The sequence below is a fragment of the Acipenser ruthenus genome, chromosome 4 (assembly GCF_902713425.1).
Source record: "Acipenser ruthenus chromosome 4, fAciRut3.2 maternal haplotype, whole genome shotgun sequence".
Taxonomy (NCBI): domain Eukaryota; kingdom Metazoa; phylum Chordata; class Actinopteri; order Acipenseriformes; family Acipenseridae; genus Acipenser; species Acipenser ruthenus.
The window spans coordinates 3,278,773-3,304,701 of record NC_081192.1 but is presented as its reverse complement, the minus strand read 5'-3'; the positions used below and the strand labels follow the sequence as shown (position 1 = coordinate 3,304,701).

At 43.0% G+C, this 25,929-nt stretch overlaps 1 protein-coding gene across 4 annotated transcripts; it reads left to right on the top strand.

Annotated features, from left to right (window-relative positions):
• The first annotated feature begins 7,642 nt into the window (after nucleotides 1–7,642).
• zgc:91890 (solute carrier family 52, riboflavin transporter, member 3-B) lies at nucleotides 7,643–25,148 on the top strand. Of its 4 annotated transcripts, none has more exons than XM_059021323.1 (4): nucleotides 7,643–7,699; nucleotides 18,323–19,407; nucleotides 22,608–22,731; nucleotides 24,638–25,148. In XM_059021323.1, exons 2-4 carry the CDS (start codon nucleotides 18,386–18,388, stop codon nucleotides 24,848–24,850), a joined length of 1,359 nt encoding a protein of 452 aa, XP_058877306.1. In that variant the 5' UTR covers nucleotides 7,643–7,699; nucleotides 18,323–18,385; the 3' UTR covers nucleotides 24,851–25,148. The 4 variants fall into 4 exon arrangements, with proteins under 4 accessions (XP_058877306.1, XP_033855470.3, XP_033855469.3 ...); XM_033999579.3 differs by lacking the exon at nucleotides 7,643–7,699 and adding an exon at nucleotides 17,323–17,539; XM_033999578.3 differs by lacking the exon at nucleotides 7,643–7,699 and adding an exon at nucleotides 17,684–17,972.
• The last annotated feature ends 781 nt before the right edge of the window (nucleotides 25,149–25,929 follow it).

The window sequence follows — 25,929 nt, the reverse complement described above, 5'->3', positions numbered from 1 at the left end:
GAAATGTCCTTTGTACTAGACAGAGCGATCTTTTTCTGAATATTTTTCAGATTTTTGATGCAGCTGGTGTCTTTTTTGTTGAAGACATTTTAAAGACATCGTGTGGCTCTATGCAGTGTGTTCAATCATTTACCGATAGCAAACTGAACCGGCTGCCAGGTTCCAAATTGCAGTGTAACAGGTAGTGTGTCAATAAGGTAAATGTTTGCTGTATTTATTTTTAAGTGATAGAATATGTACAGACGTGCTCAAATTTGTTGGTACCCCTCCACAAAAAACGAAGAATGCACAATTTTCTCTGAAATAACTTGAAACTGGCAAAAGTAATTGGCATCCACCATTGTTTATTCCATATTTAATAGAAATCAGACTTTGCTTTTGATTTTTTATTCAACATAATATTGTAAATAAGAAAACAAATGAAAATGGCATGGACAAAAACGATGGGACCGCTAACCTAATATTTTATTGCACAACCTTTAGAGGCAATCACTGCAATCAAACGTTTTCTGTAGCTCTCAATGAGACTTCTGCACCTGTTAACAGGTAGTTTGGCCCACTCTTCCTGAGCAAACTGCTCCAGCTGTCTCAGGTTTGATGGGTGCCTTCTCCAGACTGCAAGTTTCAGCTCTTTCCATAGATGTTCGATAGGATTCAGATCAGGACTCATAGAAGGCCACTTCAGAATAGTCCAATGTTTTGTTCTTATCCATTCTTGGGTGCTTTTAGCTGTGTGTTTTGGGTCATTATCCTGTTGGAGGACCCATGACCTGCGAATGAGACAGAGCTTTCTGACACTGGGCAGTACGTTTTGCTCCAGAATGCCTTGATAGTCTTGAGATTTCATTGTGCCCTGCACAGATTCAAGGCACCCTGTGCCAGGCGCAGCAAAGCAGCCCCAAAACATAACCGAGCCTCCTCCATGTTTCACTTTAGGTATGGTGTTCTTTTCTTTGAAAGCTTCATTTTTTCGTCTGTGAACATAGAGCTGATGTGACTTGCCAAAAAGCTCCAGTTTTGACTCATCTGTCCAAAGGACGTTCTCCCAGAAGGATTGTGGCTTGTCAATATGCATTTTAACAAATTCCAGTCTGGATTTTTTATGTTTTTCTTTCAAAAGTGGAGTCCTCCTGGGTCTTCTTCCATGAAGCCCACTTTCGCTCAAAAAGCGACGGATGGTGCGATCAGAAACTGATCAGTTCAGTGTGGTGCACACAATGATACCAAACAGCACAGTGACTACTTTTCTCCATTTAAATAGGCTGAATGACTGATTACAAGATTGGAGACATGTGTGATACTAATTAAAGAAACTAATTAGTTTGAAATATCACTATAATCCAATTATTTATTATCTTTTCTAAGGGGTACCAATAAATGTGTCCAGGCCATTTTAGAATATCTTTGTAAAATAAGCAATAATTCATCTCTTTTCACAGCTTCTTTGCTTTATTCTATGACATACCAAAGGCATGCAAGTATACATGATAAAATAGCTTTTAATTTCATCACTTTTCAGGAGGAATGAAGCATTATTTCAATGAGCTGTAAGGGTACCAACAAATTTGAGCATGTCTGTATATTTACATGATTTTCAGAAATGGGTTTTCACAGGGAACTTCATATTAAACAGCAATGGGTACATTTCATGGAAATGGTGAAATCTGTGATAACTGTGAAAAAATACAGCCTTAAATGCTCAGTGTATGCCCACTAGACCCATATGTGTTGGTTGTTAACAAAAGATTTTTTTTTCCAGGTTTTTTCCCCCCCAATTAATCTATTTCCACGAAACGGGCGTGCCTTCTATTTAATCTCTAGGATTTACAGAGCGCGCCATGAGTTCAGTTATAGTGCTAGTGCTCTCCCTAGGGGTCAATCTGTGGGCAACCTTCATGAGGACAGTTTCAGTTTTAAGGAGAGCTCTCCCTAGGGGTCAATCTGTGGACAACCTTCATGAGGACAGTAGCTGAGTTGCTGGGGGGGATAAGTTGTTTAAGTCATGTGATACACCTCAGCCTTTATTTTAAGGGAACAAAACCACATTTTGTTCTATTTTTACAAACTCGCTTTTTGTAATTTTACAATTAAAACCAAATTTTCTATCTTTTAATTTCATAAATTCTGTATTTGATTTTCTTATTTATTTAATTGTTTATTCATGTTTTGTGTGTGTATGAAGCACTTTGGGATCCTTGTGATGAAAGGCACTATACCATTTTTGTGAATTGTTCAACTATTAATTACTGTGCTGTTTTAATTATATTATGCTACAGGGGATCAGCTTTACTATATGTATAGGGTAGAAATAGCATAAATGTAAAAGGGGTTCATTGAGTGTAATTACAACTTGAACGTAGGTAAATTAGAATGTATAGCTCTGGCTAAACGTTTTTCATCTCCCTACAGAATTAACTAATGTTGCTTCATAAAGTCGAACGAAACCTGCTGAATAATGTCACGTTAACATACTGAATTGCACACCGCTTTGTACTTTTGCAATATCATTTTGTAGTTTCTTTGATTACATGATGTTAAATAAAAGATTTAAATTATGTTCATGTAGGCTTTTTTTTAATGATGATGGCTCAATCCTACAATTCTGAGTGATACTAAACTTTTGTCCATAGCTGTGTCCAGTGTGTCTACTGTGTAAGAATCACCATGTCTAATTCAGAACACAGAACCTTTGTTGTGTTTTTGATTTGTGATTTACATATGTTTTTATATTATTTGTATTCTTTTATTGTTTGGCCTTATTTTCATAGCCTCTTTACATATTGGAGTGTGAAGCGCTTTGAGGTGGTTCACCATGAAAGGCGCTATATAAAAAGAATCTGCTTGATAGACAGCGATGAACTGCCATGTTCCATCTTACTGAATTTTCATTTGCTCTGCCAATTAACAGATGAGTGTGGCCATTTAAACAGGCTGGGGCTCTGCAGGGTGCTGCAACAGCAAAACAGTGAAAAGATAACAGTGTGACTGAACCAAAGTGGCAATTTATTAACCCTTATGTCAAAAGAGGACATTTCAAGACAAAGTATACCTAAGTGAGACAGGTGGCTTATTATTATTTTTTATTTAATATTTATGGATGCATTTACAGGTCACTGTTAAACATGTATTTATTTTGGATAATAAGCAACACTCTGAGCAGAAATCAATGATGCGTTATTCTGGATATTTTATTACATTGTGCAGCTTGCTGTTTTATTGTGCTGATTTTGCACTAGTTTCATTCTACTGTCCATTCTATAAAGATGCTTGACACAGTATATAGGTTCTGATTTCCCAGTTGCAGGATCAGCTATGGAAAAATATGCTTATCATGACCACTATCATGACCCTTCTACACATTTCCTAGCTGTTCATCTGCTCTTGGTCTTTATATGCTGCACTGTCAATCACATGGCACTTGGATAGCATCCCCACAGGTATATGGGGTGGGGTGGGGTGGGGTGGGGAGAGACATTACAACTGCACAACTCTAGTGGTCATTTCAAACCACCTCACAAATTCAACTTTTAGGAGTCTCTTTAAAAGCAGTCAAAGTAACTATAAAAGGCAGAGATAGAGAGAAAGGGATCATTATTACTACTTTAGCATCTCCTGTCAGACAACGGGGCTTGGATCAGCTCCATTTGCCTAATATATGGTTATAGTTTAGACTTCAGTGTGTAATGTACTTTTTCCTGGCATGTGTGAGGAGATTGGGTCCATGGAAAACAGGAAACAATGTCAGTATTTACAATTGTTCCTGTGTGGATTAATTGTTTAAACAATTCTAAACCAACATCAAAGCTTCTTTTACATTTTTTCTATACATCTTATGTTTTTGTAATCAGTGTGTGATCAAAATGCTTGCCAGTTATGACTTCCACTGCATAATTTAAACAGACATGACAGTTTTATTTTTTAATTGTTAAGCCTCATTCAGTTTGTTTGGTTTACATTATATAGCCTGCTATCATTGATCCAATACACTCTCTTAACTTTAATGATTTGTGGTAATTTTATATATATATATATATATATATATATATATATATATATATATATATATATATATATATATATATATATGACACACACACACAGTAGTGTGCACATTTACTAGAACACCTCAAGGCTTGTCACTTCTCACTTATATTAGAACATAAGAAAGTTTACAAATGAGAGGCCATTTGGCAATGGGCAGCAGTGTGGCGTAGTGGTTAGGGCTCTGGACTCTTGACCGAAGGGTTGTGGGTTCAATCCCTGGTGGGGGGACACTGCTGTTATACCCTTGAGCAAGGTACTTTACCTAGATTGCTCCAGTAAAAACCCAGCTGTATAAATGGGTAATTGTAGTTGAAATAATGTATAATGTGATATCTTGAAACAATTAATAAACAATTAAATAATAATAATAATAATAATCTTGCTCATTTGGTTGTTAGTAGCTTATTGATCCAAGAATCTCATCAAGCAGCTTCTTGAAGGATCCCAGGGTGTCAGCTTCAACATTATTACTGGGGAGTTGGATCCAGACCCTCACAATTCTCTGTGTAAAAAAGTGCCTCCTATTTTCTGTTTTTAATGCCCCTTTATCTAATCTCCATTTGTGACCCCTGCTCCTTGTTTCTTTTTTCAGGTCAAAAAAGTCCCCTGGGTCAACATTGTCAATACCTTTTTGAATTTTGAATGCTTGAATCAGATCACCGCATAGGCTTCTTTGTTCAAGACTGAATAGATTAAATTATTTTAGCCTGTCTGCATACGACATGCCTTTTAAACCCGGGATAATTCTGGATGCTCTTCTTTGCACTCTTTCTAGAGCAGCAATATCCTTTTTGTAGCGAGGTGACCAGCACTGAACACAATATTCTGGGTGAGGTCTTACTAATGCATTGTAGAGTTTTAACATTACTTCCCTTGATTTAAATTCAACACTTCTCACAATATATCCAATCATTTTGTTGGCCTTTTTATAGCTTCCCCACATTGTCTAGATGAAGACATTACTGAGTCAACATAAACTCCTAGCTCTTTCTCATAGTTCCCTTCTTCAATTTCACTATCTCCCATATGATATTTATAATGCACATTTTTATTGGCTGCGTGCAGTACCTTACACTTTTCTCTATTAAATGTTATTTGCCATGTGTCTGCCCAATTCTGAATGCTGTCTAGATCATTTTGAATGACCTTTGCTGCTTCAACAGTGTTTGCCACTCCTCCTATTTTTGTGTCGTCTGCAAATTTAACAAGTTTGCTTACTATACCAGAATCTAAATCATTAATGTAGATTAGGAATAGCAGAGGACCTAATGCTGATCCCTGTGGTACACCACTGGTTACCTCACTCCATTTTGAGGTTTCTCCTCTAATCAGTACTTTCTGTTTCCTACATGTTAACCACTCCCTAATCCATGTACATGCATTTCCTTGAATCCCTACTGCGTTCAGTTTGAGAAGTAATCTTTTATGAGGGACAAGAACATGCAGGATATTCTTACGGTACCTGCATGAAAACCTCTCCTGTGAACAACCTATAAAAAGTCTCATACATTTTACCATTTGTGGCTAAGTGTTCCTTTTCTCTTACTATTTTAAATGAATTGCAGTTACAATAATTGCAATAATTTTCCAGTTCCAGTTGTTTGATTTCATATCCACAACAAATCAAAAGTACAAAATTAATGGGGTGTTCTAATACATGTGCACTACCCTGGGTTTATGGGGGGGGGGTATTGTAACACGGCCGGCACTCGCGGTCGTTTGTTGCCTCTTGTAAATCAGATCCAACACACAGAAATTGATTTTTAATACACACAATGAATAAACAAATAAAATTCTGACTGTGTTGGAGCACTGATTACACAGGCACGCCCCTGACTCGCTCGCAGGATGGCTAAGCCGTTTACCTGTCATCAAAACAAAACAAACCACACAGCACTTTTTATATGACTGCTAGGAAACAGAGCATACCTTCTGCTTCCTACTACACAGCAGCCCTGAAGGAAATGGCAAAATAACGCACAATACAAACTTAACAGACCAATAATAATGATAATAATAATAATGAAACATGTTTGCTCAGTGGACTGCCTCATCGAGAATGGAAATACCCAAACGGCAATGAACAGTGAGTAAGCAAAAGTTGCAAGAACCGGACCTTTGCTGTCCGGTCAGTGGTTATGACCGTACACAGTACAAATTCACTTAAAACTGGATGTCCGGTCCAAAACCAGACAGTTGTCAACCCTAAGTGGCTTGCAGGGTTGGTGGTTGAGGCACCTTGACCCCCTTGACTGCAGCCGGTGCCTCCCGAACCTGAGACAGCAACGGCTCCTCCTCCTGAGACAGCGGGCCTTCTCTCTCTGGAGCTGCAGACAGCAGTGCCTCTCTTGCCTGCTCCCACTTCTGGAGCAGCAGATCCAGCTCGGTTGGCTCCGGATCCAGCAGCCTCCTCTCCTGTCTCCCTTCTGAGCAGCGGTGTTCCTGCTCATCTGCTCGATCAACGCTTTTAAATCTGTGTCCATTTCTGGGTCTCTAGGGGCGCCCACACACACTGCCACCATATGTAACACGGCCGGCACTCACGGTCGTTCGTTGCCCCTTTTAAATCAGACCCAACACACAGAAATTGATTTTTAATACACAAAATGAAATAAACAAACAAAATCCTAACTCTGTGTTGGAGCACTGACTAATAAGCCATTTACCTGTCAAACAAAACACACCACACGTGTTCAACACGGCACTTACTTTTATATATGCCTGCTTGGAAACAGAGCACACCTTCTGCTTGCTACTACTCAGCAGCCCTGAAGAGTCTGACTGTCCCTCTTAAACCCTGCACCTGGCTGTAATTTACAATGTGAACCATGTGCGGGTGATAATTAACAATAAAGAAAACAATTCAATTAAACAAATGCATTCGCACATGTTTTTTTTTTTCTTCAGCAAGGAGGAATTTAACCCTCTCCCTTCTCACAATAAATATACATATATATCTATATATCTATCTATATATATATATATATATATATATATATATATATATATATATATATATATAGATAGATAGATAGATAGATAGATAGATAGATAGATAGATATTGAAAAAGTAGATCTTTCCGAAGGATATTGCTGGATGCTTTGGATTCATTTGAAGAACTACTTTGGCCTCGAGGGCGCTTTCTTTTTTTCTTTTTTCTTTCTTTTTTTTTTTTTTTAAATAAAGCACGTCGCTAGCATAATAAAAAATGCAATAACGAAGATAGTACACATTTTTTAACTATAGTGAGTGTCGTGTCAGCTGCCCTGAGCCCTGGTCCAGTTCCAAATCAAGTTTGCAAGAAAAGCTCAGGTTGGCTATTAACATTAAATTATGCATAACTTCATTCTTTCACTCAGCAGGGGTTTAAAGAAATAATAAAGGGGATACAAGTCAAAACAGTACCAGGATTTAAAGCAATATGATTTGTAATGTTTTTGTTTTAGGTGAAACCAGACAGAAGAGGCTCACATGGCTGTAACAGGCAGTTAGATAACAGTACCCTTAATCTGGGCGGAATGGAGGCATGTGGTAGGTTAGGTTGAACACTCCCACTCTGAAGTTAATCTGGAGTGTTTCGGAATTCCCTTCCACACACTGCAAAGGACTGCACTATCTACAGAGAGCTGTTCATCTCCAAGCCTGCAGTTCCATGTGAGTACACAGAGTTCAGGTTCAGAAGAGAGTCAAACCCTTCAAACAGCAGGCTGCAGTATATTGGAAAGCACAATGTAATACTACAAAAGAGAATTGCAACTGCAGCAGAGGTACTATTTTGCAACACTTCGGTCTCATTACTGAGTCTAAACATTGCGTATAGGTGCTGAATATTTTGGGAAGAAAATTTCCCCCCCAAAAAAATAAAATAGAAAAAGAAACTGAAGAAGATGTGGGAGAGCAGCTCAATTGTGCTCTGCTGGATAAATAATAAGGTAGTTAATGTTGTTAACTTTTGGAGAAAGTTTCTTCCCCTCCTCCCCACTTTTTGGGGGACAGAATAGCAAAACTGCAATCTGATATTGACTTTAATGTTAGGATTAAGAACTGGGTGAAATTGTGATTTAAGGGTAGGATTAGTTGCATGTTCATGGGGCATTTGCCAATTGCATTGTAGAGTTTTTACAAGAAGTATTACATCCACAGCTTTATTAGTTTGGGACCAGAGGGAGAGGTGTATTACAACCCACATTTCCTGAAAAAAACAGCAATTCTGGTTATTCAAATGCTCAACCTTCCAGGTGGCTGGTTACTTACAAGAAAAGGTGCCCTGTGTGTGTGTGTGTCTGTGTTTCTGTGTCTTTAACCCTCTCTGTGTAAGTGTATATGTTTAACACGAAAGGGAGCACAAACTGTAATTTATTTTTTTCATGGATCTATACATGATTGATAATATAATAGTGTAGCGTGCACGGGGGAAGGCAGCAACAGGGCTGGTAGGTGATGTAATCACACATGAAGACATAAGCCTGATATACGGATATACGCTCCTTGCAATGGAGACGGTTCTTTTGTACAGCGGTATCGGCGCTATGCTTTAGAGCAAGAGGTCCCGGGTTGGTGCCCACCCTCCACCTGTGTGTGGATTGCCTCGCCCTGTGTGATGCGCCTGCCTGCATTAACTGAGATTGCTACAATACCTTGAAATGCATTCTAATCTATTTCACATAACTTACAATGTCATCAACAATTCTTTAAATTAATTGCAAAAACTCAAACTCTGTATAAATAAGTATTGCTTAATATTTTGCAACAATTTTGATAATTACCTGTTACCTGTATAGATTTTACAACCCTTTTAACTGATCTGTTTTTCATATTCTCTCCCCAACTTAAAGAAGCAGAACAGAAGGACAGAGTAAACTTGCTTTAACTCTGTCTGCTCTGCTTATCCTCGGCCAAATAGACTATGAGATTTTTTATTCTTCATCTACACAAAGAGAACAATGAAAATAGCATAAAAGGTATTATACAGCTAATGCTAACTAGGGTGATTGCCAGGAAAACAGTACAAATAATAATTTAAAAAACCTATAAATACATACAGTATCCCCTACTTTCTTCCCCCAGAACTTTGTATTGTTTAGTCTGTTCAGAGCTCTTTTCAAAATATAGTGTCAGGATTATTATTATTATTATTATTATTATTTATTTCTTAGCAGACACCCTTATCCAGGGTGACTTACAGTCATAAACAAATACATTTCAAGAATCACAGTACAAGTAATAATACAATTAAGAGCAAGATAAATACAATGACTTTGGTTCTAGCAAGTACAAGTATGACAAAATATGATTCATAGGATTGTTGCCCACATTGTCAAACAGGCAACACAGCAATAACGATCCATGATGTGGTGCGGAACAGAAAAGCCAGAGCACTTGTTGTTATGTTTCTTTTTGTTTTTTTTTAAACAAGTAGTAATTTAGAGGACAGATCTCAAACCCCAGTGCACTAGAGCGGACATTTTGAAACAGACTTTAAAGTTCTAAGTGTAAAAAGTTGTCAAGATGGTCAAAATGAAAAGAAAAATGACAGGTATGTTATTTATTAGATTATTAGTCAGATTATTTGTTTATTTAGCAGACGCCTTTATCCAAGGCGACTTACAGAGACTAGGGTGTGTGAACTATGCATCAGCTGCAGAGTCACTTACAATTACGTCTCACCCGAAAGACGGAGCACAAGGAGGTGAAGTGACTTGCTCAGGGTCACACAATGAGTCAGTGGCTGAGGTGGGATTTGAACCAGGGACCTCCTGGTTACAAGCCCTTTTCTTTAACCACTGGACCACACAGTTTTGTCCAGTGGTTAAAGTTGTAGCAGCATGTGGAGACAGGTAACATTATATTTTAAAATGACAGGTATGTTATTTCATGGAGTATCGGTGAAATGTGTGTAGTTTTTTATAGAGTGTATAGAGAGTGATTTTTTTATAGTGTAGAGTGATTTATAGCAGGTTCGATGAGCGCTATTTACTTGAAGGGGAAAAAGTGGAGAGGAAAGCAAGTCTCAGTCTCGTGACTGGGAACCTTGGTGACTGAAGGCTGGTTGGATGACCCCCGAGACCTAGAAAACATAAAGTGTTAGTCCCCTACTCACAGGAGAGCCGCCGCAGCGGCGGCTTGGATGCGGATGCAAACCCACAGGGGGGAGGAGAATGGTCGCGACTCAACGGAGCCGAACGGACTTGTGATTAAGTCCTTGAAGGAAGAAAATAAGATAGAGTGGCCAATATGATTGCGCAGCAACGGCACTTACAGGGGGCTCTATAGAAACAGATGTTAGTATAATTACAAAGTTTGAGATAGTAGAGGAACTAAAGGTCCAGTATAGATGGAAACGTAGCAGAACAGCGCACATCATGCAAAAGGTAAGATGATTGTGGCCGGGGGTCCCGCTGGCTAGAGAGCTTGAATGGTGGATGCCTGAGAAGCTAGGGGAAGTGATCAATATCCCCCCCCAGAAATAAAGTCTGATGCTGACGTTCGAATGTACGTCTCAACTGCTGATAAAGCCCAGCGACCTAGAGTTTTAATAATATGTTGATTTAGTCCTGCTCTGACAGCTGAAGTTGCAGCTCCGATTCTGAAGGAGTGAGGAGTCAAGAATTGCTGTGGCAGACCTGCTTTAGTTATGAGAGAGGACAGATGAAATGAAAACCAGTTCCTAGTGACAATGTTCCTTGAGCAGTCGGTAAACAGCGGATCTGAGTGACTGGGTTTCTTGAGAGCGATGAGTTTTGCCAGACAACAGTAAGGGCAAAGGGGAGAGTTAATATTTGATAATTGAATACAATGTCTAGAATGAAGTTGATGGGTTTTTGATTTCCTCAAAAAAAAACAGCAGGAAGTGCTGGTCTTTATTGCAGGAGAGGTTGCTCGTTCTGATTCCTGAAGCTGGGAAACTGGAAAAGGATGCAACCGTGAACTCTGCGCATCTTAGAAACCCGAAGAAGGCAGTTATACAGATTGCTTCCATTACGATGTCGTCTGCTGGATTGAAGCATCTGTTACAGAGGATGGAAATCATCTTTAGGAGGATGTCCGTCGTGATCGGCATCCTCATCGGAGAAGTAGGTTGAAGAGACTTCTCGATTCCGCGGAGAGTCAGGCTGACTGCAGGCAGTGAAAGGAGGGTGGGTGCTGGGATGCACTGGAGTCAGTAGTGGTGTTGAATCCCAGACAGATATGATCTAATGGTAGTGTGTGACAGCTGGAGGATGTCCCGGAGGTGCACAACGAATGACAGGATCCTGTTGTGGTTGAACTGTGCCGGTCGGGATGATTCGGTGCATGATTCGGGAGTATGAATTCCATGCTGTTCTGTATGATGAGTTGGTTGCTGGAGCCAGAGCTGCTGCCATGTAGCCCTGAGCAGAGAGAAGTAAACTGGAAAGGGATGAATTTATTCTATGATGAGGTGATTGAAGGGAGGAGGTTGACAGAGGGAGAGGCGATGCTGCTGGCATGATCTGGTGAAATTTGGAAATCTGCAAACGGGAGAGCATCGGCAATGTTATTAGAGGAACCGGGCACATGCCTGGCTTGAATTAAGAAATTGTTTGACACAAATAGCCATATGAGCCTTCGCAGTCATTTCATGATGAATGGTACTGGAGATCAGCCTTGATTATTTCGACTGTGGCTGAATTGTTGCTATAGAACAGAAATTGATTTTCTAGACCATGATCTGCCCCAGATGAAAGCAGCAGCAACTGTTGAGTATAATTCCAATAATGCAGTGGATTTCTGTTCCGGTGATAGAATTGCTGTTTCAGGGGGCCATTGGCTGAAAAACTTGGCCAGGATTGCCCCATAGCCTAGATGAGAATCATCTGTGAACAGAGTGAGATCTGCAGCTGATACACAATCCTTGTGGAACATAGATAGCCGATTCCAGTGCTGCAGTACAGTTGTCCACATTTTTATGTCCTTCATTGCTTCCAGTCTGGTGATTGGAGATGGCGTGGCTGCAACTCTCCTGATGGATAGAGTTGCTTAGAAGGCAGAGCTTCCATCGAGAACTGCTGCAGGATGCGTGGCTGACTTGCTGGACAATGCTGCTTCGATGGCCAGAGCAATGGCAGGTTGAGGTTGAGCAGAGTGCTGCAAGATGGAGTGCGGAAGTGTGCTGTGTGGCTGGGCTGGTGGCAGGAGCAGGGTTGAAAGGTGAGGCTGAGTGGCTGCTGCTTGCAAGCACTGCTAGATGCTTTGTTGACTATGAGGCTGTGCTGGAGAAGAAGGCCGCTTCGTAGGTGGGGCGGAGCCACTGACTTGGCCTCTGGTAGAGGGAGTCAGGAGTGGATGCTGAGGCTAGCTGGGAGCCTGACGTGAATGCTGATACTAGCTGGAGCCTGATGTGAATGCTGAGGCTAGCTGGGAGCCTGACGTGAATGCTGAGACTAGCTGGAGCCTGATGTGAATGCTCAGGCTAGCTGGGAGCCTGACGTGAATGCTGAGACTAGCTGGAGCCTGATGTGAATGCTGAGGCTAGCTGGGAGCCTGATGTGAATGCTGAGGCTAGCTGGAGCCTGATGTGAATGCAGAGGCTAGCTGGGAGCCTGACTTGAATGCTGAGGCTAGCTGGAGCCTGATGTGAATGCTGAGGCTAGCTGGGAGCCTGATGTGAATGCTGAGGCTAGCTGGAGCCTGATGTGAATGCAGAGGCTAGCTGGGAGCCTGACTTGAATGCTGAGGCTAGCTGGAGCCTGACGTGAATGCTGAGGCTAGCTGGAGCCTGGCGTGAATGCTGAGGCTAGCTGGAGCCTGACTTGAATGCTAAGGCTAGCTGGGAGGCTGACGTGAATGCTAAGGCTAGCTGGGAGCTTACCGTGAATGCTGAGGCTAGCTGGAGCCTGATGTGAATGCTAAGGCTAGCTGGTAGTCTGATGTGAATGCTAAGGCTAGCTGGGAGCCTGATGTGAATGCTGAGGCTAGCTGGGAGCCTGACGTGAATGCTGAGGCTAGCTGGGAGCCTGATGTGAATGCTGAGACTAGCTGGTAGTCTGATGTGAATGCTAAGGCTAGCTGGGAGCCTGACTTGAATGCTAAGGCTAGCTGGGAGTCTGACGTGAATGCTGAGGCTAGCTGGAGCCTGACGTGAATGCTGAGGCTAGCTGGAGCCTGATGTGAATGCTGAGGCTAGCTGGAGCCTGATGTGAATGCTGAGGCTAGCTAGGAGCCTGATGTGAATGCTGAGGCTAGCTGGAGCCTGATGTGAATGCAGAGGCTAGCTGGGAGCCTGACTTGAATGCTGAGGCTAGCTGGAGCCTGACGTGAATGCTGAGGCTAGCTGGAGCCTGACGTGAATGCTGAGGCTAGCTGGTAGTCTGACGTGAATGCTAAGGCTAGCTGGGAGCCTGACTTGAATGCTAAGGCTAGCTGGGAGTCTGACGTGAATGCTAAGGCTAGCTGGGAGCCTGACTTGAATGCTAAGGCTAGCTGGGAGTCTGACGTGAATGCTGAGGCTAGCTGGGAGCCTGATTTGAATGCTAAGGCTAGCTGGGAGTCTGACGTGAATGCTGAGGCTAGCTGGAGCCTGATGTGAATGCTGAGGCTAGCTGGAGCCTGATGTGAATGCTGAGGCTAGCTGGAGCCTGACGTGAATGCAGAGGCTAGCTGGAGCCTGACTTGAATGCTGAGGCTAGCTGGAGCCTGATGTGAATGCTGAGGCTAGCTGGAGCCTGACTTGAATGCTGAGGCTAGCTGGAGCCTGACGTGAATGCTGAGGCTAGCTGGAGCCTGACTTGAATGCTGAGGCTAGCTGGAGCCTGACGTGAATGCTAAGGCTAGCTGGGAGCCTGACTTGAATGCTAAGGCTAGCTGGTAGTCTGACGTGAATGCTAAGGCTAGCTGGGAGCCTGACTTGAATGCTAAGGCTAGCTGGGAGTCTGACGTGAATGCTGAGGCTAGCTGGAGCCTGATGTGAATGCTGAGGCTAGCTGGAGCCTGACGTGAATGCTGAGGCTAGCTGGAGCCTGACGTGAATGCAGAGGCTAGCTGGAGCCTGATGTGAATGCTGAGGCTAGCTGGAGCCTGACGTGAATGCTGAGGCTAGCTGGAGCCTGACGTGAATGCTGAGGCTAGCTGGAGCCTGACGTGAATGCTGAGGCTAGCTGGAGCCTGACGTGCATGAAGATTTTGGAAGCTGCGCTCTGCGTGGCTGTGCTGGTAGAAGGGGCTGCTTTTGAAGGCTGAGGCAGAGTGGTTAGGTGAACATTGGCTGGATGCTGCTGGATGTAGCATGATTGCGCCAGCTGGGCTATGACTGGCCACAAGAGTTGATGGCAGAATCTTGAAGCAAGTGCTGGCTGGCGCCAGGAACGGCGCCGAGGAAGAGAAGTGGACAGGAAAACAAGTGCGGCTGTGCTGGAAGAGGTGTTAAGAGTAGAGGCAGGTGTAGGATCCAGACAGTGTTCTGGTAGAGCCGGGCCTCCACTCCAGGTTCAGAGCCTTAAGATATTGCGCGTGTTCACAGCTCCTTAATGGCAAACAGAAGAAAAGTCATGCATTAGCTGCAGCAATAGTTTTCTTTTCTTTTTTTTCAGATGTCTGATGGTTTGTTTCCATGTTGATTGGTCTTGTTCAGTCTCTTGCATGAAATGACATCACCGAGAGACAAGCAGGAGTGTAGGCTCTGATGGAGCAGGAGGAGCTGCTTTTTTGGGCATCAAGCCTGATGTTGATGGTTGAGGCTATCCAAGCCCTGGTTGAGAGTACCAGGGCTTGGACGAGGAGTTCCGTGGAGTAGTTGGTGAGGAAGGGTCGAATTCTTTGTATGTTGCTCAGGAAGAATCGGCAGGTGCGTGCTAGAGTGCAGATGTGCTGGGAGTAGGAGAGGCAGGGGTCCAGGGTTACTCTGAATTTCTTGGCTGAGAAGGAGGGTGAGCGCATAGTAGATTCCAGAGGAATAGAGATAGAGAGATCAGAGGAGGGGGAAGATGAGGAGGGGAAGAAAAGGAGGTCAGATTTAGAAATCTGTTTGAGAGATAGGAATAATGTGCATAAGTGGGCAGTAAAAGTGATACGACAGAGACAGTTCAAAAGGCGACAAGCTTTTCAATACAGGAGAAAAGAGATGCTCAATCAATGTATTTGCCTTACAACAACGTTTCCCCTGGGCAGTGAAATGTCAAGGTTTGTAAACTACCTGCAACCACATCTTTAACAAAACGTTCTAAAGATGTATTTGTATACTACCTGCAACCACATCTTTAACAAAACGTTCTAAAGATGTATTCTCCCATAACTAAAACATTTAATCAAGTATAGCTAGGAAACTAGTGTTTCTGCTAGTTCTTTAGCAAATAAATTGTCCGGTTTTATTATGTTATGTAGCGATCCGTGCATTTGTGTTTATGTTCTGTATTCCCTGCTGTTTGTGTTTGCATGCTGTCTGTGTTATTCCCTCTCCACTGTATTCCACCATTGCATGTTTACCCTTGTTTGTGTATTGCCATACCATGTGACCCGCTGTTTGTTTATCTGCCCTGGTTTATTCTCATTGGTTGTTATCTGTGCGTCCTCATTGGTTGTTGTCGGTCTGTGCCCATTGGTCCTGGTGTGTGGCTGAGGGCCAATGGGATGTGTCTGGAGCCTGGTAATCTATTTGCATAAGGGGATGGGCTAAGCCTATAAGAAGGCGTGCAGCGCTGTTCTGGGAGTTGTTGTTGTGCTGGTTGCCATGGTTGCTGAGTTCTTGTGTGTGAATCCTGTGTTGCCGACAGAGCTGTGGGCTCTGTCTGGGTGCTGAGAGAGCGTCCAGAGAAATAAATAAAGACAAAGAATTTGAAAAAGGAACCAGCGTCTCTCTGTTTTCTGCCACCTGCGAAACGCTACATTGGAGTGAGAAGCGGGATTCAGTCAAATCCACGAGCGTCAGGCAGGAGCAGTTAGGAGACAATGAACAAGTCGATCTGCTACAACTCCGACCCATTCCAGACCCGGTGGGATGGCGGACTGAAGGACCTCCTCAGTGGCCTTGAGGATCAAGGCTGGTACCTTGCCTGTGGGGAGTTCGGGCACAAGGTGGCACGCTGCCCCTTCCATGAGGAAGTGGAGGTACTGCCTGCCCGAAAACGAAAGCAGAGGAGGTGCGGCCGTTCCCGGAGGCAAGCAAGGGAGCTGCTACTGTCTCCAGTGTCGGAGAAGGAGGCACTGCCTGCACAAGTGCCGGAGAGGAAGGTGCTGCTGGAATACCCTGCAGACACCTGCCAGCTACTTGGGGGAAGGGCAGCTGAGAAGACTACCGAAGCGTTTGGGTCGCCCCGCAGGGGTGCTGTGCCTGCAGGAAATATGGGCACTACGTGGTGTCCTGCCCCCGCCTGATGGGGGAGCAGCGGCTGGAGATCCTTGAGTCGTGGTCAGCACTAGTTGCAAGATGGGGAGAGCTGTCGCCGCTGCAAGCGCCAGCCCTTTCAAGAGCTCCTGCAAAGGGCTCGAGCCAAGAGCAGGGCACCAGTGGAGAGCAGGAATGATGACTGCCGCCAGTACCACCTCCCGAACCCCGTAAACACCACCACCGCCATGGCCTGAAGGTCCAGCGCTACCGCTTGACTGCCCAACGCAAGCACTAGAGTGCCCCATGCTTGGGTCAGCCTTGCCACTGCCAGTACCACTGCCAGCACCGGAGGGCCCCGTGCCGCCGCCAGCGTCCCTACTGCCAGCATCGTCATTGCCAGCAACACCACTGCTGGAGTGCACCGCGCCTGGGGGTTTAAACGCTGGCGGCTGTAACCCAAGTAGGAGGCTGTGTGGTCCAGTGGTTAAAGAAAAGGGCTTGTAACCAGGAGGTCCCTGGTTCAAATCCCCCCTTGGCCACTGACTCATTGTGTGACCCTGAGCAAGTCACTTAACCTCCTTGTGCTCCGTCTTTCGGGTGAGACGTAATTGTAAGTGACTCTGCAGCTGATGCATAGTTCACACACCCTAGTCTCTGTAAGTCGCCTTGGATAAAGGCGTCTGATAAATAAACAAATAATAATAATAAAAGATGGGAAGGGTTAACACAGATTACCACTTGAGGCACAGACGTCTTCAGGCTGGAAGGGACTAAGAAAGGAGGGTGCAAAAAACTGCAGGCCCAGAGGCACTGTTTAAGGCAAAGAACTCTAGTATTGAACTTGGGGTTAGCAAAGACTGTTACCTTAATAACAGGAAAAGAGTCAATTGCTGTGTTTTATTGTTTTAATAGACCATTGTGTTTGAAATATCTGTGCTGTTAATCTGCTTGAAAATTCACTTAAGAAAAATAAGATAAAACAAAACTAATCTTTTTTTTAAAGTACAGTAAAACAGAATTCGCCTGCTGCTCAAAGAACGTCCAAGTTCAAGTCTGGAACTGAATTCTGTGTGACTTACAAATCCAGAGAGAGAAACTTCATTATTGAGCGACTGTTGGCACAGCTGAGCCAGCAACCCAGTGCAGCTTTGCAGGTGTGCTCCTGCCTCCAGCCTCTCCCCTCTGCAGTGTGACAGGGAAGATCTAATTACAAGGTGTGGAAATCATTATATACACATACACACACAGTATATACTGCAGCTAACCTGGGCTTCTGTATGAAAATGAGCAAGATGCCCCTCCTACACAGTACCAGCGATGTTGCAAACAGGGAGCAGAGCCAGGGAGGAGCTTGTAGCTGCAGAGTCACCCTCTTACACACAGCCAGGAACAGCCGGTATAGGAAAGCACATGGATCCCTGCTTAAAGCACCTCAGAAGACGGGTCCAGTACATGACTCGCATTCTGCCCACACTGTGAGGTGAACATAATACAGGGTCAGCGTATAGGCTTCAGAGAGATTGCTTCATTCAAACTGAATGATGTAACAATGACAAGGCAGACATTTTAAGCAGCTGACACATCGCTTAGAGAGGAAGAGAGCGAGTAGAGAGCTACTGTGGAAATTCCTGGCAATTCCTGGCTACTGTAGGTAGGACATTCTGACTTTTTATGGTGCTTTGTGTTTGAATGTTGTTTTTTTTTTAATGAGTAACATGTAAAGTAAAAGGACCTATCTGTTGATGTGTATGTTCTAATCTAAAGGATGCAATTTCACAATTCTCTATGTGTTGAAGCTAATTTTAAAATAATGTAATTTTAAGAAATCACTCATCTTTCAAAATCATATATATATGATATGTATATAACACTATAAAATAAGAGGAACTACTTTTACAAACTGTGTGAGGCATTGTGCCAAAAATGGGGAACAATTTCAAACTGATAACTGGAAAACTTCGTCTAAGTAAACATTTCCCTTCCTCTTACGATTCCAGATACTCTTCCAACCAGTGGCGTCTTGTCGTTGCTTGAAAGGATTTGGACCTCACTGATTAGCCATGGCACTGCTAACACACACCTTATCCTGCCTCTTTGGGATCGGGTCCTGGGTGGCCATCAACGGGATGTGGGTAGAGCTGCCCTTGATTGTGCCTGACATCCCAGAGGGGTGGTACCTGCCTTCTTACCTTACTGTGCTCATCCAGATGGCCAACATTGGGCCTCTGTTTGTCACCTTAATGCACCGTTTCCATCCAGGCAAGCTAAGTGAGGTTGCGGTCATTTATACCATCATTGGCGTAGGCATTCTTGCCAGTTTCCTCCTGGCTTTCTTCTGGAAGGAGACCCTGGTTGTTGCTGGCAGCTCCCGAAGTGTGGCTCTCCTGGTTCTAACGTTCTTCCTCTCCACCGTGGACTGCACGTCCTCTGTGACGTTTCTCCCTTTCATGATGCGTCTCAAACCCCAGTACATGACCACGTACTTCATCGGCGAGGGACTCAGTGGATTAGTACCGGGGTTAGTGGCCCTGGTTCAAGGCGTGGGAATGGTGAAATGCATCAACCAGACACAAACAATAAATGGCAGCTTTGGCAACTCGACCGCAAGCTTGGAGCTGCAGGCTTGGTACCAACCTGCCATGTTTTCTGCTCAAGTCTTTTTCTTTTTCCTCAGTGTGATGATGGTGGTGTGCTTAGGGGCCTTCCTGCTTCTCAACTACCACCCAAATGTTCGCCGGGAACATAAATCCAGCAGATACATTGAGGGAGGCATTCATGACGAAAATGGGGAGCTGAGTCCTAGAGAAAACAGTCAGCCTGAGCAGAAGCCCATGATTAGCCCTCTGGAAAGCCAACAGCCTGCAGCGCAGAGCTCGTTTGGTTCTGGGAAGTACAGCTGGCCCGAGTGTCTATTTCTCTTTGTGGTGCTTGGCTGGGCAAATGCACTGACCAATGCTGTCCTCCCTGCAGTCCAGTCCTACTCCTGTCTACCCTATGGAAACAATGCCTACCACATGTCAGCCACCCTTGGTGCTGTAGCCAATCCTGTGGCTTGCTTCATCGCCATGTTCCTGCCAAACAGGTGAGGCTTACAGTGGTAAACTCTGAATATACTCTTTGTATGTCTGTCTTTCCTTCAGCCCTGTGACGATTTCCTTAAATCAGGTACATGAAATATTTATTGATCTTTTGACTACAATAGGCAGATATTATTTGCTACTAAGGTGAAAGGTTTCCATTCCAATAGGTAATATCTTGAGACAGCCATCTTACTTAGTTTATTTCTGAAATCTAACATTTAAACTACCTGTTACTGTTGGATACTACTATTGTTCTACCAATTTTTTTTTAAAAAGCTAGCTAGTAGGTTATTTGAGGAATAAACAAAACATCAACCAGAAGTTCACACAGTAAGAACATAAGAACATAAGAAAGTTTACAAACGAGGGGAGGCCATTTAGCCCATCTTGCTCGTTTGGTGGTTAGTAGCTTATTGATCCCAGAATCTCATCAAGCAGCTTCTTGAAGGATCCCAGGGTGTCAGCTTCAACAACATTACTGGGGAGTTGGTTCCAGACCCTCACAATTCTCTGTGTAAAAAAGTGCCTCCTATTTTCTGTTCTGAATGCCCCTTTATCTAATCTCCATTTGTGACCCCTGGTCCAGCTGTGCTTCACTGCTTCCCACATTGCAGAAGGTTCCCCTTCCAGAGCACATCGCTTGCTCTCAGCGTGACTGCTTAGTCTTTCAGTTGAGATATGCCAGCACACATAAAGAGTCTCCCTGCTGCCTCTATAACAGCACACTGAAATAACGAAATGTGTATTTAATAGGAGGCCCTTTTCAGTTAATATAATAATTCAGTCAAGTTTCAAGAAGCCAAATAAAACTGAGGAAATACAGAAGTAAAAAAAATAAAAAAAATCCTTCCTGTAAATTCTGGGAAGCAAGATGAATAAAAGCAGTCAAGCTGCATTCCACAAGAAGGCAGCAAGGTGTCTGCACTTTCCTGATCATGAATCATTTCCACGTCATATTTTTATTTTTTATTATTCAAACAGCAAGTGAACAGTAGCTGCACGGAAAGGTTCAAAACGATAACAGGAGATTGGGTTTCAATTGGAAAGCAAATTGGTGGCACTTGGAGTTCTCTTCAGCTGTTGTAGGAATTGCAGCGGTAATAATCGGGCGCACTACATGGTTATTCTAAGTCACATCCCCACTGAAACCTGTTAGCAGCAACTACACTTATATTATTTATTTATTTATTTATTTATTTATTTATTAGCAGACGCCCTTATCCAGGGCGACTTACTGTTGTTACAAAATGTCACAGTACAAAGTATCACATTACAAATTATCACATTATAAAATATCACATATCAGAATATCACATTACAGATAAGAGCAGTTATAAAGTACAATAAAATCAGTTGCAAATAAGATCAAATTCAATTAAGAACAAAATAGAGAATACAGTAAATAATTACATTTAAGAGTGAGTTCGACAAAGAGCAGTTAACTTATAGTAAAAATATTTGCTTATATGAGTAAACAGCATGTAATAAGTATGATAAATGGATGAGAATGATTTCAAATAAGAGCAATTACAAAAAACGTGAGTACGGATACCTATAAGAGTAAAATCAAATACAAGATACAGGAAATAGTTATAGTTAAGAGCAGTAGTAGAATATGGCAAGGTATGGAGCAGTTACAAGATGATGGAAGTACTGATACAGGTGGGTGCCATATAGTCCAGTATAGTCGAGAGTTGTGAGGTTTACAGATGCTGTCTGAGCAGGTGTGTCTTGAGAAGCTGCCGGAAGATGGTCAGGGACTGAGCAGTCCTGATATCCGTGGGTAGGTCGTTCCACCACTGAGGGGCAAGGGAGGAGAAGGAGCGAGCTCTGGAGGCGTGGGAATGGAGGGGGGGGGGGTGTAGGGAGAAATTATAGTCTGGAGATAGGAAGGTGCAGAAAGGTCAAGAAAGTGATAGGCGAGTTCAAGAGTTCTGAAATGGATGCAAGTGGCGATAGGGAGCCAGTGGAGGGAGCGGAGCAGCAGTGTAGCGTGGGAGAAACGAGGAAGGGAAAAGACAAGGCAAGCACCAGTTTTGGATAAGCTGGAGCGGATGGATAGCAGAGGCAGGAAGGCCGGCCAGGAGGGAGTTGCAGTAGTCAAGGCAGGACAGTACCAGGGCCTGAACTAGGACCTGCGTGGAATAGTTGGTGAAGAAAGGGCAAATTCTGCGTATGTTGCTGAGGAAGAAGCAACAGGAGCGTGCCAGAGTAGAGATGTGCTGAGAGTAGGGGAAGGAGGGGGTCAAGGGTGACACAAAGGTTATTGGTGAATGAGGAGGGAGAGAGGGTGGTGGATTCAAGAGGAATAGAGATAGAGAGATTAGCGGTGGCGGACGAAGAAGGGTGGAGAAAAGGTCTGATTTGGGAAGGTTCAGTTTGAGATGAAGCGAGTGCATCCAGGAGTCAGAGGGGGGATGGAGAGGAAGATCTGGGCATCATCAGCATAGAGATGATACGAGAAGCCATAGGAGGAGATGAGGGGACCCAGGGAGCGGATATAGAGAGAAAACAGGAGGGATCCTGTCGAAAGAGAGCAAAAGGCAGAGGGTGCGCCGCGCCAGGACACCTGGTACGTGCGATCAGCGAGGTAGGAGGAGAACCAGGCAAGAGCAGTGCCGGAGAGTCCCAGGTCAGCGAGGGAGGACAGGAGAATAGAGTGGTCAACCATGTCAAAGGCTGCAGAGAGGTCGAGGAGAATAAGGACAGAGAGGGAGGCGGTACGGGCAGAGCAGAGAGTTAGTGATGGAGAGAAGAGCAGTTACAGTGGCGTGTGCCGGGTGAAAGCCAGATTGGAGGGGGCCGAGCAGAGAATGTGTTAACAGGAAAGCAGAGAGCTGGCGATGTACCGCTCACTCGAGGGTTTTAGAGAGAAACGGGAGAAGGGAGGCTGAGAGTGTAGAGCTCACACTCTGAATGTCAATGACAAATCATTCTAAATGTTTCAATCACAACAGGTTCTATAAAAAACAGATTAAGTGCCACAATAATAGTTTTTCATCTGTTTTGTTATTTAGATTGAATGACTTACAGTATGTTTCTAAGTATTACCTCTAATTAATTTGAGATGTACTTTCTATTGCACTCTTTGTGTGACAGAAATACACTCTCAACGTGAACCCCAGTAAACATACAAATCCCCCATGAGAACCATGCTTGTTATTCCTACTCTTATGAAGGGCCGATGCCTTGTTCCTCCCAGGTCGTTCCTGCTGCTGGGAGTCCTGACCCTGGCTGGCACTGGCTTCGGATCCTATATCATGACTACAGCGGTACTGAGTCCGTGCCCGTTTCTCATTCATTACAGCACAGGGGCCATGTTGATAGTAAGTAACATGTTTTAATTGTCTTTGCATTTTACATCATTATCTTCTGTAGCTAAATCAGCATCATTATTTGTTTATTTAGCAGACGCCTTTATCCAAGACGACTTACAGAGACTAGTGTGTGTGAACTATGCATCAGTTGCAGAGTCACTTACAACTACATCTCATCCGAAAGACAGAGCACAAGGAGGTTAAGTGACTTGCTCAGAGTCACACAATGAGTCAGTGGCTGAGGTGGGGTTTGAACCGGCGACCTCCTGGTTACAAGCCCTTTTTATTTAACCACTGGACCACACAGCCTCATACAGCATATCATTGGCTCAACATCATGTTTGGGCTGTTACTACCTTGCACAGATTGTTTTGTCATTGCACATGATTGTGTGGCTATAGCCAGGGACTTATTTAGATTAGGATTTCTTCAGACTGCTTAGAAACAACCAGAGCTCAGCTTCATGACATTATTGTGTTCATGGCAAGGCACCAATCAAAGTAAAACTCATTGCTCATTTAACCTCCAAATAAGTCATAGCACAGGAATGATCAAACAGTACGCTCATTAAGAGAGGATCGTCCTGAATCGTCAAAAAATGTATATGATCAACATAGTATAACTGTTGATAAACTTTATACCCACATTCTGTCTGGGTCCTGTGCTCATTAGGAGTCTATGATATATTGTGTTCCCCACATGTGACAGATAGACAGGCAGACAGACAGACCGACACAGTCCGTGCATAAGGGTCCACATTTTGAACAAGGGCCCTATAAATAAGCTAATATGGTAAAGGGGCAAATGTTCACCATGTAATACAAATTAGAAATGTAAAGGGGCCCTTTAACAGGCTAGAAATAGTGTTTTTTTTATTTATGGATGGCTTATGTTCATTCCATTGAAAAACAAAAATATCTTCTGTAAACTAGAGAAACCCTGAATGCCAGATGCACAACAGTCCACGCAGTTAACCTTCAAACAGCACAGCACGCATTTCTAAGCAGATTGTGGCAAATATTATACATTACTTTGCAGTTACGGCAGAATTTAGGGGAAGGTTGGCTTATAGTTATGAAGTTATCCCACCACAATAACAAACAGGAAAATACAAGGATCACTTTACTGTGAAAACAGCAAACTGATGATCCAAAACTTTATAGTGAAATATTTAAGTAACTATTAACGATATTCAGTTAAGTGTAACTGAGAGTACCCATGGTTACTGCCTCTTACTACACTATAGGTACGGCGTCTGATTTTCGGCTTTTATTTATAACCGTTCTAGGATTAATAAACAACTGGTTTAATTAGGCTTTACATTTTTCAACACATTTCACGGAAATACACACTTGTATTTTTTCAGTCACAGAAAATATTCGTAGTTTGTCTACGTTAATGAACAGTCAAGTCCAGAACTATTACAGCAATTAAAAAAGGCATGATGTAGCTCAATTGAGACAGTAACTGTAAAGTTAAATCTCAACTAGGATTTGGCAATCTCAGCTGTAAGCCACTGCAGCACCCTGCCTCACGTTGTAGACGAGTTCATCCTTGACCTCCGCGTTCCGCTCTGTAGACTGTGAAGAAGGTTGCAGCTCAAAACCCTAAATAATGAAGTTCGAAGCCTGATACGAGGAACTGTTGTTGATAACAAAAGAAATGCTCCTAAAGAGTTATTATTTAATTTATTATTATTTATTTTTTAGCCGACGCCCTTATCCAGGGCGACTTACAAGTGTTACAAGATATCACATCATTTTTTACATATAATTACCCATTTATACAGTTGTTTTTTTTTTTTTTTTACTGGAGCAATCTAGGTAAAGTACCTTGCTCAAGGGTAGAGTTAATGTTGGGCTACGTTGAAAAGGAATCATAATTGTAATAATAAAACTTTGTGTCTCTTTTTCAGGTCATGGCATGGGTGCTCTTTGTTCTGTCGCTCTCCTATGTCAAGGTGATGATCGGGGTGATCTTACGGGACGAGGGACACAGCGCCCTCGTATGGTGTGGAGCTGTAGTTCAGTTGGGTTCCATGCTGGGTGCTCTGACCATGTTCCCCTTGGTTAGTGTGTTTGGTTTGTTCAAATCTGGGGACTCTTGCAACACAAAGTGTCCTATTTGAATTGCTTGATTATTTGGTCTATTTGAGAAGTATTGCTGCTGTAAAAGAGGTTACCTAAGTTTGCAATGGAGCCTCACTAATGCAAGGAGAAGACACATGTAGAATATGGAAGACACAGAGTCTAAAGCCTGACAAAATATTAGTGAAGTCAATGCTCTTGTTACCCAGTGTTAATAATATACCATCTTACGTTCCAAAGCTTTGTATTTGCAAGTTTTTTCAGGCACCAAGTATCTCTCTCTCTCTCTCTCTCTCTCTCTCTCTCTCTCTCTCTCTCTCTCTCTCTCTCTCTCTCTCTCTCTCTCTCTCTCTCTCTAATTACATGTGAAGTACATTTAACGAATAAAAAGATTGTTATATTTGTATTGATCTGTTGTTTAGAAACGCCTCGTGTTTAAATAAACCGTAACGGTCAATGTTAAACTAAGACACCTGAATTCACATTCCTGTTTGCAGTAGTATTAGCTACGTTAATGGACCCCAAGAAGATAGCATGCTGCAGAACGTTTCAAAAGTTATTATTATTATTATTATTATTATTATTATTATTATTATTATTATTATTATTATTATTATTATTGTAAAATACGTTATATAACCATTGCTATCCAGACGTAGAGTAGCTGTCAGCATTGTTCTGGTGATTCACTGTGGTTTTAGTAGTGAATGTACGAATAGTAGATTTTTTTTAATTGCTGGGAGGAAACGAGGAAACACAACCGACCACCAATCCCGAGACTGCCAGCCCTCGTGTCTGTTACACTTACAGCAAACGGAAATGTGCTCAGGACTGTATGATACAATATATTGTACATCTGCAGGAAAAAAAACCTCTGCAATCCAGTTTACTGTCTGCAAAGCAGCTTTAGATAATTTAAACACTACGACGTGTTTTTTTTTCGCTTTTGGTTTATGTCTTGTTTTATTTCTACTTTGAATTGTATGCACATGTACCATAACTAAACACATGACGTTGACAAATGACAATACATTTCAAATATCGTTCATATTTACCTACTGTATCTATATTATCTTTCCATCTAGGTAACCAATTAAAAATAAGCAATCCAAATGAATAC